At 47.7% G+C, this 12,520-nt stretch overlaps 1 protein-coding gene across 2 annotated transcripts in view; it reads right to left on the bottom strand.

The window, feature by feature from the left end:
* Positions 1–6,257, bottom strand: part of SRGAP1 (SLIT-ROBO Rho GTPase activating protein 1) — a 153,663-nt gene extending 147,406 nt beyond the window's left edge. Inside the window, exons 1-2 of one of the 2 annotated variants that reach the window (XM_075494841.1) lie at positions 6,149–6,166; positions 5,534–5,637 (exon numbers count right to left, since the gene is read on the bottom strand). In XM_075494841.1, the coding sequence (XP_075350956.1) occupies positions 5,534–5,600 (67 nt within the window). In that variant the 5' untranslated portion in view covers positions 5,601–5,637; positions 6,149–6,166. Of the gene's footprint in view, positions 1–5,533 lie in introns of both variants that reach the window. The other variant, XM_075494847.1, reaches the window with a different exon arrangement.
* Positions 6,258–12,520: the final 6,263 nt, after the last annotated feature.

Raw genomic sequence — 12,520 nt, 5'->3', positions numbered from 1 at the left:
GTATGCTTGGAAAGGAAAAAATCCCCAAAGAAAGGATCATAAAAGGATCCAAACTGCTTCAGAGTCACAGGCGAGTTAAAGCTTTCTTAGAGACTAACAAAAAAAGTGCAGGTATACACAAAACTTACACATTAAGTATGTGTTATGATTGCCATATTGCCAGAAAGAAACATTGGTCAGACAATCCATTCACTGCTGGCCCTTTCATGTGTGCTACAGCAACTAGGACTTTAGTCACCTTTAAATTCAAGTAAAATAATAAACAGTTTCACTGCAGTGCTGGGAGACACCAGCAGCAGTGTGTGGTCAAACCAGGAAAAAAAGTCTACTTTCCTGACTGTTGGCCATATTTTCAAAAAGGCACCAAGAAAGGGCATTTTTTACTTTAATTATATAGAAAGACTAAGAGGCCAAAACCTCTGAAGTTCCTCAATCATGACCTTTGGGGTGGGCTTTTTGTAGGGCTCCCCCCACCCCCCAAATAATTTGGTGCACAGTATTGAACTAAAACAAGTTCCTTAGTTTTCATTCCAAGAAAGCTGTGAGAAGAGTACTGAATATGTAGGTTAAAAAAAAAAAAAGATTGTTCAGTTTATGACTGAACTATCTAAATCTGCAGATACCCCTTCCAGCTGCATAGCCAACTACAAACTCATTAACATTTACCTGGACAGCTGAAGTTTGTACTCTGAAGGGAAGGATCAGAGAGCAGGAAGAAAGTAGCGGGAGAAAAAGGTAAGGAACTATCCTTCATTAGCCTGTCTTTCAAACAACATGTAACTCCAATTGAAAAACCGCACAGAGAACAATATCCTGTCTGTATAAGACAAAACTCATTGTGGTTAAGTTCTTTGATCAGAAAAATTTCTACTGAACCACACTTGTTAGACTTGAACTTTGGAAACTGGCATCTATTCACCAGAATTTTTCAAAATAAAACTCGAGAATCCTGGCATCATCCAAGGCACCAAATTTTTCATTACAAAGATTTTTTTTCAAAACAGTTATCAGATAACTTTACTAAAACATCAACCCAATTTGTATTTCAGAACTCAGTCTTTCCTCAGAGAGGCTTCTGTTGTTGTTGTTTTAATTCTACATTGTTTTAATCTGAAGTAAGTTGAAATTCAGTTTCACAAATTAGAATTTTCAGTTTCCATAAAAATTAATTAGGCAATGTAATACGAAGTGCTAACAAGTTGTTTCTGTTGGAAAATAGGAGTATTTTGTTCTGAAGAAGACCACGCAAATATTGATCTTAGGGAAGTGTCTCCCTCCACAAAGCTGCTTTTGGGCTTGTATTTCCACTCAGTCACTTCCAACTGGAAAATGAAGGTGGAAAAAGGAAGCATCTAAGTAGCTCTTCCCTCAGTCCTTTTCAGTTGGAGATGCAGTTGCATAAGAAGGCCAAGAGACTGTTAAACTCCAAAGATCCTCAGTTCAAACCATACAGAGGATCTCACTGAACAGACAGGCCCAGATAATCAGTCAGCACAATGCTTACCTATTCAAAGCACATTTCTCCTGTGCAGGGAAGGCCAGTTACAAGCCTTAAGAAGGTAAACATGCCAGTTTAACACTTGAACGATCTGAAAGCTACTGAGCAGCATCCCCGATCCTCTGCTACTACTACACATTTCTTCTCCAGACGGATGCATTTCTGAAGTGAGACGGGTGTTCAAGATCTCACTAGCTCACCCTTCATCGTACCCGAGATACCCACACGGACACCAGAGGATGCTCTATTATTTCTTTGCTATTGCGGACTGCTCAGTAACTTTATCAACAGACATTATTTTACATTATCTGCAGTACCAAGGAGCAGCTGGTCCTCAGAATACAAAAGGTAGGATAATAATAGGCTACTATAGTGAATTGAGCTTTGAATTAAGGAATGCTATGTATAAATCTAAGTAGGGTCATGTATCAGAAAGTTAATACTCAACTCCTAACTATACCGCCAGCCTGTTGCTCATTTAAACAGGATTCCCTCCACTTTCTAGCTCTAGTCATATCCCCCACCCCAGTTGCAAGTTTGGTAGGAAACCTAACCTCTAATGACTTCAGAGGGCCTATAAAATTATCACATTCTTCAGAAAAAAAACACATACAATTGATAGTCTGGATGATCAGGGATATTTTAAGAAGCAATTTTACTCAGTAAACCAATACAGTCTGCAGAAAGTCTACAAGGCACATTGCCCAAGCCATTTTAACAATAATATAAATCGTTCCTCAGAACTGTCAAAATATTCTTGAATAAACAAGCTCTTGATGCCTTTCCTAAAGCTTTTGAATTAGAAAGTGAAACATTGCTGAGAAGTAGGTGCTTCAACAAAATTATCAAGTAACAAGGTCATGCTGGAACCGAAGTGTATCAAGATAGCTCACTTCCAACGAGTAAGAGTTACAGAACCAAGCAATACTTCTGTCCGCAAACCTTTACATCTGCAAATTAAGGTACCTATGCCATCATAATATCCTTATGTCCCCCAAAACAATGGGTATAGGTATCCATCTAGACAGATCTAACTTCAGTGTCAAGACATCCTTAAGAAATATCCCTCTGCTTTCTATATGATGTGCAGACATATAGAAGTGAACACAATTCCCTTACTGCTATAATTGGGATCGTTCTTGACAGAAGTTAGCCTGAAGAACAGGGATGCTGCAAAAAAATGTGCAATAAGGTGTTCTGCCCAACAAGTCAGAAGTACCTTGTCCACTTCAGCGTGACAAACAGGTAACATTTGCAGGCTTTCTACTGTTCCTATATGACCTCCATTAAAGCAACAGCCAGTCTACTGATACTGCTAAAAGTCCAAGGAGAAGATGTCAGTTTACACCACTCAGGAACCAGGCAGAACAATTAACATCTGTTACTGCTTCCTATTTGAGGAGTTAAGAGCAGAAAAGCTATGTGAAGAATGGCACTGTTAAATCCTCATTTCCAAATATGGCACCATACACATACCCTACAGTCCATGTACATTAGAGGCCCCTCTTTCTTCAGTATCAATATTCAGACATCTTATGACAGGATTTACAAATGAGCACATCAGTGGTATGGTTTCTGAATCGCTAACACTGGTGTTCAGCATGCCGGGCTCAATGCAATCTCATAAGAAGGCAAGGGATATATGTGGTGTTACACTCCTTTGCACATGCCTGTCCAGTGGACCTCAAATGGCCAGTTTGCTGCCAAATTGTCCACATCCTTCAGGCAACTAAACATGTCAGCAGCAAGAAATCAGCTAGCCATTGCAAACACCAGAAATCATAAGCAGCAAAAGCATTTTGGCCACACCCTTTCTCCTATTCTAATGTATGAAATTCCAGGTAGTATATAGGGACCTGCCTTTCCTGCATTTACATTCCCTTAAAGTTACCTCGCTGGCTAATTAGGACTGATTCCTTAGGCCTTGAACCCCCCCAATATCAAAAAGATTTTCAAAGTATCATACAATGGTGTCACTACTTTGTTATAGTATCACTGAGCTAGCATCAAGCAGAATTATGTCTTAGTACAGACAGTTCTTGCCACCCGAAATACAATTGTAGTGACGCAGGTTAAAGAAAAAACATCTCTGGCTATAATTCCTAGCCCAGCATACTTTTTCAAACAGCTGCTAATCAACAATTCAGGACAGTTGGGACCAGACTGTACACACCCCAGACCACCACAAAGGAGCAAAGCAAGTCAAAATTCCTCCTAAGCTATGTTTACAAATGCAACCTCCCTCTGCAACTATGATGGGGGACCATGACACCAAAGGAGAGCCAAGTTATCAGAGGTGCTTTCTACCTTAATCTTTGTTGTTTATGAAATGATCTGATATATGTAGCTGAAGGGCATGGTATTTTTTTCTTCAGTATTCAAAAGAAAAGAACGGCTTATATAGCAACTGGCTGTAGTTAATAAAGGCTGAGCCCGTAACAATCGTGTTAGGAGGAGGCAAAGAACAGCCTGCACACTGTGCAAAGAGCTTAAGATCTTGAACATTTTTTCTGCTCAGTAATCAAGACAAATCTCCACCATCTCCACAGAGAGGCAGAAGCACCAAGAGCTCAATGGCAGTGAATCCACCAGCTACGTGAGAGCTGTCTCAGCCCTGCCCATTTCAAAGAGACAGACACTTGAAGCATGGCCTACCTGCCAGCTCAGAGAAGACCCCTCACACTGTCTACCTATCTGGCAGGTCTCTTTATTTTAAGCCTAAATCCCTCCCTGAACCCAAAAAGAGTTTCACCAGTAACAGGTATTTTTCACAAGAAGTTAAGCTTAGGAAGAAGAAAACTCAAAAACTACCTCTTTCCTTTTAAGAGGAAAAAGAACAACAAAACCCCAAGAATTGTCTTGAAAATTTGATCTCGCAGGATCAAGTAAGAGGAAAAAATACTGTGCAATTACAGAAAGTCAACAAATCTTTGAACAGCTGAGGAGTGGTTCCTCCCACCCCGTTTCAGATGCCCTGGTTTGAAGGTCCCCAGCCCCTGTCTGCGTGGGGCAGAAGGGGTCCCGAAGCCCACGGAGCTGCGTGGGGACACGCTCTGTCTCTGCACATCACAGACTGTGGGCAGCATCAAGGAGGGTCCACCCAGGTCCATAAAGAGCACACCCACATCATTTTAATAAACAGAGTTCAGGTGTCGCATAGCTTTTTAAATGCTGCATTTCAGGTTTGCATCCATCCTCGAAGCTTGGATTTATTGCAATTTGTGTATTATGCAATATATTCTCCGACAGCACTCAGAAGAAAAGGATGTGCGCCAAGAGACCCACACCCCACCGCCCATGCCGCTACTTTCCCATCCTCTGTTCCACCCAAGACACTGGCAGAGGGGAAAACGCTGTGCGAGGAGAGGAAACCCGAGGGTCTGGAAGTGCCAGTGGCTCAAGCCAGGGTCTGCCGGCGCTGTCCTTGGCACAATAGTTGGATGCGATACAGCCGGGCGATGCGAGGCTGAAACACTTCCTGGGATGGCTGAAAGGGCTCATTCAATAGTCGGGGATTATTCTTTATTAGCCATCTTCCACAGCCCAACACAGAAACTACAACCCTAAGGGGAGGGTGGGGGACACCAGCCATGTGCCTTAAGAAAGGGGCATGGCTTACTATTGTCTCTCGCTTCGGTTTAACTGCCAAGCCTTTTTTTTTTTTTTTTTACCCCCCCCCCCCCCCCCCGACCCACCCGCCAGCGTTACCGAAGTCGGTGGAGGAAGGGAAGGTGCTCCGCCGGGGCCAGGCAGCGGACAACCACCGCAGCTGCCGCCCGGCCCCTCACACAAACCGGCGCCGCTCGGAGCGTGGGGGGGGCAGCGGCCGCGCCCGCCGCCCTCGCCCCGCTCCCCTCCGCCGCCCCGAAGTTCGGGCAACAGGGACCGACCGCCCGGACGGCGGCGGCGGGGCCGGCCTCGGCCCGCAGCCCGGGGAAAAGGGCCGGCAGGGCGGCCGGCCCGCCCCGGGGGCTCTCCCCGCCGCCGCCCCGGGCCCCTGAGGCCGGGGAGACGCCTCCCGCGCCCCGCGCTTACCTTTCACTTGACTTTCATACTCCGCTATAATCTCTTTGTCCTTTTTGAATCTGCTCGGGGTTGACATTATCCACTTGCTTCTTCCGCTTCTCCCCCTTCTTCTCCTTGTTTTAAATTATTATTATTAATTATTATTATATTTCTGGAGGGGCTCCCAAGTTGTATCAGATGGCCACAAGCCCGAGCGAGCGCGGCGGCCGGGGCGGCGGCGGGCAGCTGGCCCCGCGGGAGCGCCGCCGGCACCGGAGGCGGCGAGGCGGGGAGGCGGCGATCAGACTAACCCCGGCGCGGGCACCATCGCCTCCAGCACCGCCGCCGGCAGCAACGCGGTCCGCGGCCCGGGGCCGCCGCAGGGCGGGGCGGCGGAGGAGCTGCCGCGGGGCACCCGCTTCCACTAGGCGAGGGCGGGGGCCCGGCGGCTGCGCCCCACCATTGTTATCGCTCCTCACGCACCCGGGAGAGGGGAAGGGAAGGAGGGAGAGGGCGCGGATGGTGGGCGGGAGGCAGGCGGCAGGCAGGCGACCGCGCTCGGTCCGTACGCCAGAGGCACTAGTTACTCCTGTCGCCGCGCTCGCCTGGGTGGGGACTCGGGGCCGGCACCCCGCCGTGACTAACCCCGGGCGGCAGCGCAGAGGCGCATGTCCCAGCCCCGCAGCCCGAGCAGCGGCCGGCGCGGGGCGGCACCCCCGCCGCGCCCTGGAGAGGTGTCTCCGGGAATAAACTTCTCCCCGCCCTCCCGCCGCTCTCTCCTCCCTTCCTGCCTCCCCGCCCGCCTCCGCTCCTCGCTCGCCTCGTCCTCGGTGGCGCCCGCTCCGCCTCCCCCCTGCCGGCAGCCGCGGTGGGAGCGCGGCCGCCGCCCACCGCCGCGCCGCCCGCCTCCCCCAGCTGCCCCGCGGCGGGAGGCCTAGCAGGCCCGGCGGACCCGGGAGGGGAGGGGAGGGAAGGGGCCGCCGCCCTCGCCCCCGCCCCGCGGCCCGCAGCGAGCATATGGTGGCCGGGTGCCCTCTGGGGACAAGGGTGTGAGGCGGCGATGTGGTGACAGAAAGCCCTTGATCCGGCGGGGAAAGTTAAAGCTGCCGCCACCGCCAAGCCGCACGGGGAGGCAAGAGGCCGCAGGGCAGATACGCCCTTTGGGGGCCCCGTTTTCCTCCCCCGTTTCTGTGGAGGCAGGGCACGGCTGTGCTGAGCGGGGCCGTGGCTGCAGTGGCGTGCCCAGGGACCAGTCCCCAGAGGGGCCAGGGACATGGTGGCACTGAGAGGAGAGCCATCTCCCTCAGCACAGCGGGTCTCGCTTCCTCTGTCCTTGCCTGCGTGGTGCTCCCCTTCAGATGCAGCTTGTTCTCGAGAGCAGGACTGCCAGCACCCTGTGTGGGACACTCCCGCAGCCCGTGGGGGAAACAAGGAAAACAGGGTGGGAGGCCGTCCGAAATGCTGCTCCCTTGAAGTGCTGTGTGTGGCACATGTGGAGGCTGGCCCTGTCAGACGGTCACATTCGATGTCGGCATCAGAAGGATGGACTCCAGCCCGGCGAGCAACAGTGCACAGCTCTCCCCGTGAAGCCGGGGCTCTGAGAAGGGCAGGAGTTGGGAGCATGGGGCAAGTCACCAAGAGGAAGAGGTGGCCCCAGTGTGCCCTTGCTCCTGGGTGCCTCCAGCAGTGATGGGGACAGCCTCCTTCTCTGTCTGCAGAGCTGGCACCTGGCTCAGCCTTTCGGGGCTGCGGAGGATGAACTGGCTGCCAACTCTGCAGGTGGAGATGAGGCCGTGCATGCCAGGAGCTGAGCACGGCAGTTCACAGACTCAGTAGCCACACTTCTCCTAGGTCCTGGGCTCTAAGCTTGAGAGTCACCTGCAAAAGGAGTCAGATTTGACTCAGGTTGCAAAAGGACTTCTCCTAGGTCCTGGGCTCTAAGCTTGAGAGTCACCTGCAAAAGGAGTCAGATTTGACTCAGGTTGCAAAAGGACTTCTCCTAGGTCCTGGGCTCTAAGCTTGACAGTCACCTGGAAAATGAGACACATGTAACTTGGGTTGCCGTTTCCCTTTCCCCTGGCTGCCCTGAAACTCAGTCTTTGTTCATGAAGAGCTTGCTGAAAAAAACATGGAAAAAGCTAAGAGTGATGGACACTGCTGCCTAGTGATGGGCAAAGAATGTGGCTGTTGTTCATGGGTCAAAGCCAAAAGCCAAACCCCAAGGCCACAGCTGCAGACTTTGGGCTGCAGGGAGGTCAGCTCTGAGGAGATTAAAGGCAAGCAGGGGACTTTCTGGAGGCACAGAGGGCTCTGCTGGCATCAGGTATGTCCAGGAGTGACTAGGCAAAGTTGCAAACTGTTCACAAGGAGTTTCCAAAAGTGGCTGCTCTATGATTGGTGTGGTGAGATCCTATCCTGGACAGCTTGGTCCTGACACCGCCAGGACCTGACTCTTCAGGACAAACAGAATTGAATGGTGGGATCATCTGCTGCTGGGAAAGTTCAAGGTGGCTACCCAGTAATTTGGCTGGATTTGAGCTTCAGTGCTATGGGGACCTGGCATTCGGAGGGAAATGGCACAATTACTGTACACCTGCTGACTTTTGTGCTTGTGTTTATATTTAATTCTTATAAATGCATTGCTTTAGCATTGCAGTCACTCACTTTGACACCTCTGCATTTCACCGGTAACTGTACATCTGTCCTTTGCAGTTCGTCTTTCAGTTTCATTAGGTACCATGCTCTCCCCTACAACAGGATCAGCATAACAGGGTTCCTGTTCTCCTTTCCCTCTTCATGTGTTGATCTCTATAATATTATTATGTCTCTTCCTCTTGCCCTCCCAGCACAATCTCATTCCAGCGCTGATCCCAATTTGGATCACCTAAAGCAATCTTAGTACTGGAGGTTATTGTCTGAAGCCAATTTAACTCCAAGCTGGATGGTCAAATTACATCCCTTGAATAAGAAGCCCTGCCTCAAAAGAGCAGTCATTTTGGTAATCCCACCCAACTGATTTTCATCTCAGCCTTTGATGCCCATGTCTTGCCTCCTGGCTGTTCCAGTCCATCTGTTAGGCTGGGGACAGGCTGATTTACAAGACAGTGGGCTGCGTTCCCAGGGGACACGGGGCACTAGCTGGAGATTAGCTGTGAGTCTTGCCTGGTGTTTGCAGAGCACAGTGTTTTCACAGCTGGTGAGGACAGAGAATGGTGGTCAAGTCCCTCTCGTGCCCTGAGTGAGGCTATGCAGGTTGGCACCTCTGGCCAGGCCAGTGCCCGTCTCACTAGCCCAGGAGCTGGGCATGCGAACCATGTCTGAGATGTGGTTGGAGGTGTAGACATGAAGTTATCTGCCTCCTCCTCTTCTGGGGGCTGAAGGACACAGACTCCTCTTGCCACTGAGCCTACGCTGGGAAATACGGCCCAGATCTTTCTCCTCAGGAGAACGGTGCAGAGGGGGGCTGAACACCTATGCATACACCACACCTTCTCCTTGCGCTAGATGCTGCAGCCAGAGGATGGGTCTGGCTCCAGAGCCACAGAGCCAAACTGGAGGCTGCAGAGGGAGCAAAGGCCATTGCCTGTGAAGATGCAGAAACCATTTTCTGGCTCTGGAGATTGATCTCTGTGCTTTCAGCTGCTCGGCTCAGGGCTGGTGTGTCTGTGGCAGGACCACCGACCAAGGATGGACCCATGTCCCAGCAGGCTTGAGCATGCCAGGCTCAGAGCTGCACAGATTCTGGATCCCTGAGTTACGGCTGGCCTCCAGGACAACCAGGATTGAGCTGGCTGAGAAATCTGATTTCCCCCCCGCCCTTCTTTAGGGATTGGCAAAGGATTGTGCATTATTACATGGGTGTAATCTTCTTCTAAGATGTTTGTGGCAGCTCAAGTCTCCGGACTCAATTCCACACTGATTTACACAGCCTGCAATCCCATTGCAAGGATGGCAATTGCACAGGAACAGACTCTGCCTGGGCTCTGCAATGCCAGGTTTGAAGTGACTTACAGGACACAGAAGATTAGTACAGAAATCCCTGTCTTTTGAGACCTGTTCCCAAAGAGGTCCCCACAGACTTCCCATCAATTTCAAGAGGAGCAAGCACTAGAGCTGTGGGACAGTCTTCTCGTATGAACCCCTGTGCTCCCATGGATGATGCTTCAAAACGCTTGTTTATCCACAGTGTTGTTCTGTGAACTCTAAATTATTGCATGTAGAGCATATCCAGGTCTTGGCAAGGAGGACACTGTGGACATTTAAAAAGTATTAGGATAAAGCTGATTGAGAGCACATATGTTGTTGCAAGAGTCAGAGTTGTATCAATAATGCAGTGTAGTAGGGTACTGCAGCGGTACAATGCTGGTGCAGGGTTTGTGGACCATACCTCAGTATATGGAGTTAGATAATCTACTCCATCAGGGAACTGGAAATCCTGAATTATGTATGATAAACCAGAGATGTGTTTATACAGAGAGCAGTTCCTGCAATACTTCATGCACTCAGTGCAAAAAGGGGATAATGCAGGCATGCTGGATTCTGCTTGCTTGAGAACTTCATTATTGCATTTCATTTACACAGCCTGATGAGCTGTGCAGTATTTGCTTTCTTGTGCTGCTAATAAAAATCGACCATATAACTGATTGCTGGAATATCACCGAGCTGTTCTCTGTGAGCACATAATGAAACCCATCGACCCCCTTAAACAAGAAAACCCTACACTAATTTTCTTTAGGCTGAAAATAAGACAGATATAATTCATCGTGCTTTATAATTACAGTCAATCAGTCATTTTACTGTTGGACAGTAAGTCTCTAAATGAAAGACCAAGCTTTAATTGAAACAATGAAACATTTGATTGTTATTGAAAAATCAGTAAGAGGCACCATCAAAGAGCTTGTTCAAATGTTTGTCACTGATAAGATGCATATTTCTATAGAATTAAATCTATTTGCTTGGGAATGAGATTATTTTTGTAAATACAGTTGCTTATCTAAGATATAAAACCAGTGAGGCTTTTTTTCGCTCCCCTGCCCTCAACCAGAGCAGCACTTAATGCTGCTCTGTGCTTATAAACTCCTGAGACATGGAGATGAAATCTGGGCTTACGGGGTTTGTCACAGGCTGCAGAAGAGACAGGGATTTCACCCCGGCTGACCTGAAAGTGAGTGGCTCTGAAGAATCCAGATTCAGCTGGACCTTCACAGCAATGAAATGAGGATCACGAGCTGCCCAAACTTCAGTAGTTCAGGAAAGATGTTTCCCTTACCTGAGTTTCTCTGTGAGCCTAAGCTGTCACTAACCTTTCATTTCCAGGAACAGTACTCTGACCACGGGCACGGGTTTATTGACTGTAAGGGCCTGTGGACACAATCTCTTCCAGAAGCAGAGGCATTATTTCACAATAAGAGTGTCTACAGGTGGAGTATGTAGAGTTGGTAATGCGCTTTAAATTCCTGCTATACCTGGGTCCATAATAATTTTCAAGCCCTAGGTGTTTACTGTGTACTTCTTTGCATTACCATTTTTGTCTGTTGAGCAGTTGCTGGGTTTCTTTTGGGTGTAATAATCTGAGTGTCCGCTTTGTGAGCTTCACACACCTAAATTTAGGCAACTAAAGTCATATGCCTAATCTAAATGAGTTATTTAGCCAAGTCATTTAACCTCCTTCAAAAGTCAATCAAGAGAGGTGGGCATGTCCTTGGTGGTGATCACTCCAGCTCACTTATTTTAGACACTTCATTTAGGATGGATTTTGTTCCAGTTTTCCTTATTATCATAACTGGGGGTCATATAAGACAGGAATAACATCCTTTTCATAAAACCTGAATGTAATATGCTGAATGTTAACAACAATCTATTAGAAATATGGTGATTATATATATATAATCCCTTGCTCCTGAATAAAATGCACAGCTAAGCGTATGCAGACTGCATTTGTTCATTTACTATTTGCAGTCACATTGGAAAGTAATCCTGTCAGCCTGTCATCTGAAGGAGGATTCAGGAAAAATACCATTAGGTAACCTTCTATATATATGTGTATGGGTGTGTATGTGTGTATACAGCCAATTTGCTATGTTCAAATGGATGCGATAGCGCTCTCAGCATGAAATACGTCTGAATCCAGTGGAGAATTGTTCACATCACAGAAGAAAAATGTTCCAGGTGAAATCACTGTCTTTAAATGAAAGAGATCCTTCTGTCTCAATAAGGTAAGATTTCAGCCCTGGAGGACTGATACAGTCTGGGACATGAACAAGCATTGTATTCTAAAGCAAAAAGAAAAGCACCAAACCCAAACTTCCCCACATTAGTTTTGTTGCTATTTTGTTTGAGGAAATTAATGAGACTTAAAGCAGTAATTGGTACCTCAATATTTAGTCCTTTGGCTTTACAGTCATGAAGTGCAGTTTAAAGTTTCCTTGTTAACCTGTTCATTTTGAGCAGTGCTAATAGGACTAATGACATAACTAATATATAGAAAGTGATGAGGCTACTTTATTATGCCTTTTACTGTTGTTAAGAATGTTATCCTTGTTTTATATGGTATTGCTATTCACTTCTCAACTAGTAATTACAAGGAGGAATGAATTCCGACTAATAACTTTCTCACTTAATGAGAAGAGACTGAGGCAGTCTTGCCATTTTGAAGGAGAAGAAATATAGAAGTAATGGCATTCTCACTACAAGGTTTGCGTTCTCTGTAGGGCTACTTTTGTTCTGTTGGTAGCCTTTGAGACTCTGGTATTCCACTTCTCAACATAATGAGCTGAATGTCTAATTTGTAAGCTTCACAGACCTAAATTTAGGCAACTGCATGTGCCTTACACCTGCCAGCTTACATATGATAGCATTATTCTGGATCTTTATCTTACTTCTTAAATTTAACAGCTGTATTGTCCAGAGAAGCACTAGGATGGTTTTTGGTTTAGCTTTTCTTTCCAAGCCTGGTGGGGGAACACCGGTGTGTTTGAGAGAAGTCTTCCAAGTGAGCCTAAGGGGCCATGTTTGTGG

This window comes from Mycteria americana, chromosome 1 (genome assembly GCF_035582795.1).
Source record: "Mycteria americana isolate JAX WOST 10 ecotype Jacksonville Zoo and Gardens chromosome 1, USCA_MyAme_1.0, whole genome shotgun sequence".
NCBI lineage: Eukaryota > Metazoa > Chordata > Aves > Ciconiiformes > Ciconiidae > Mycteria > Mycteria americana.
Note: the sequence above shows the minus strand (reverse complement) of the source record. Positions and strands in the feature narration are given on the sequence as shown.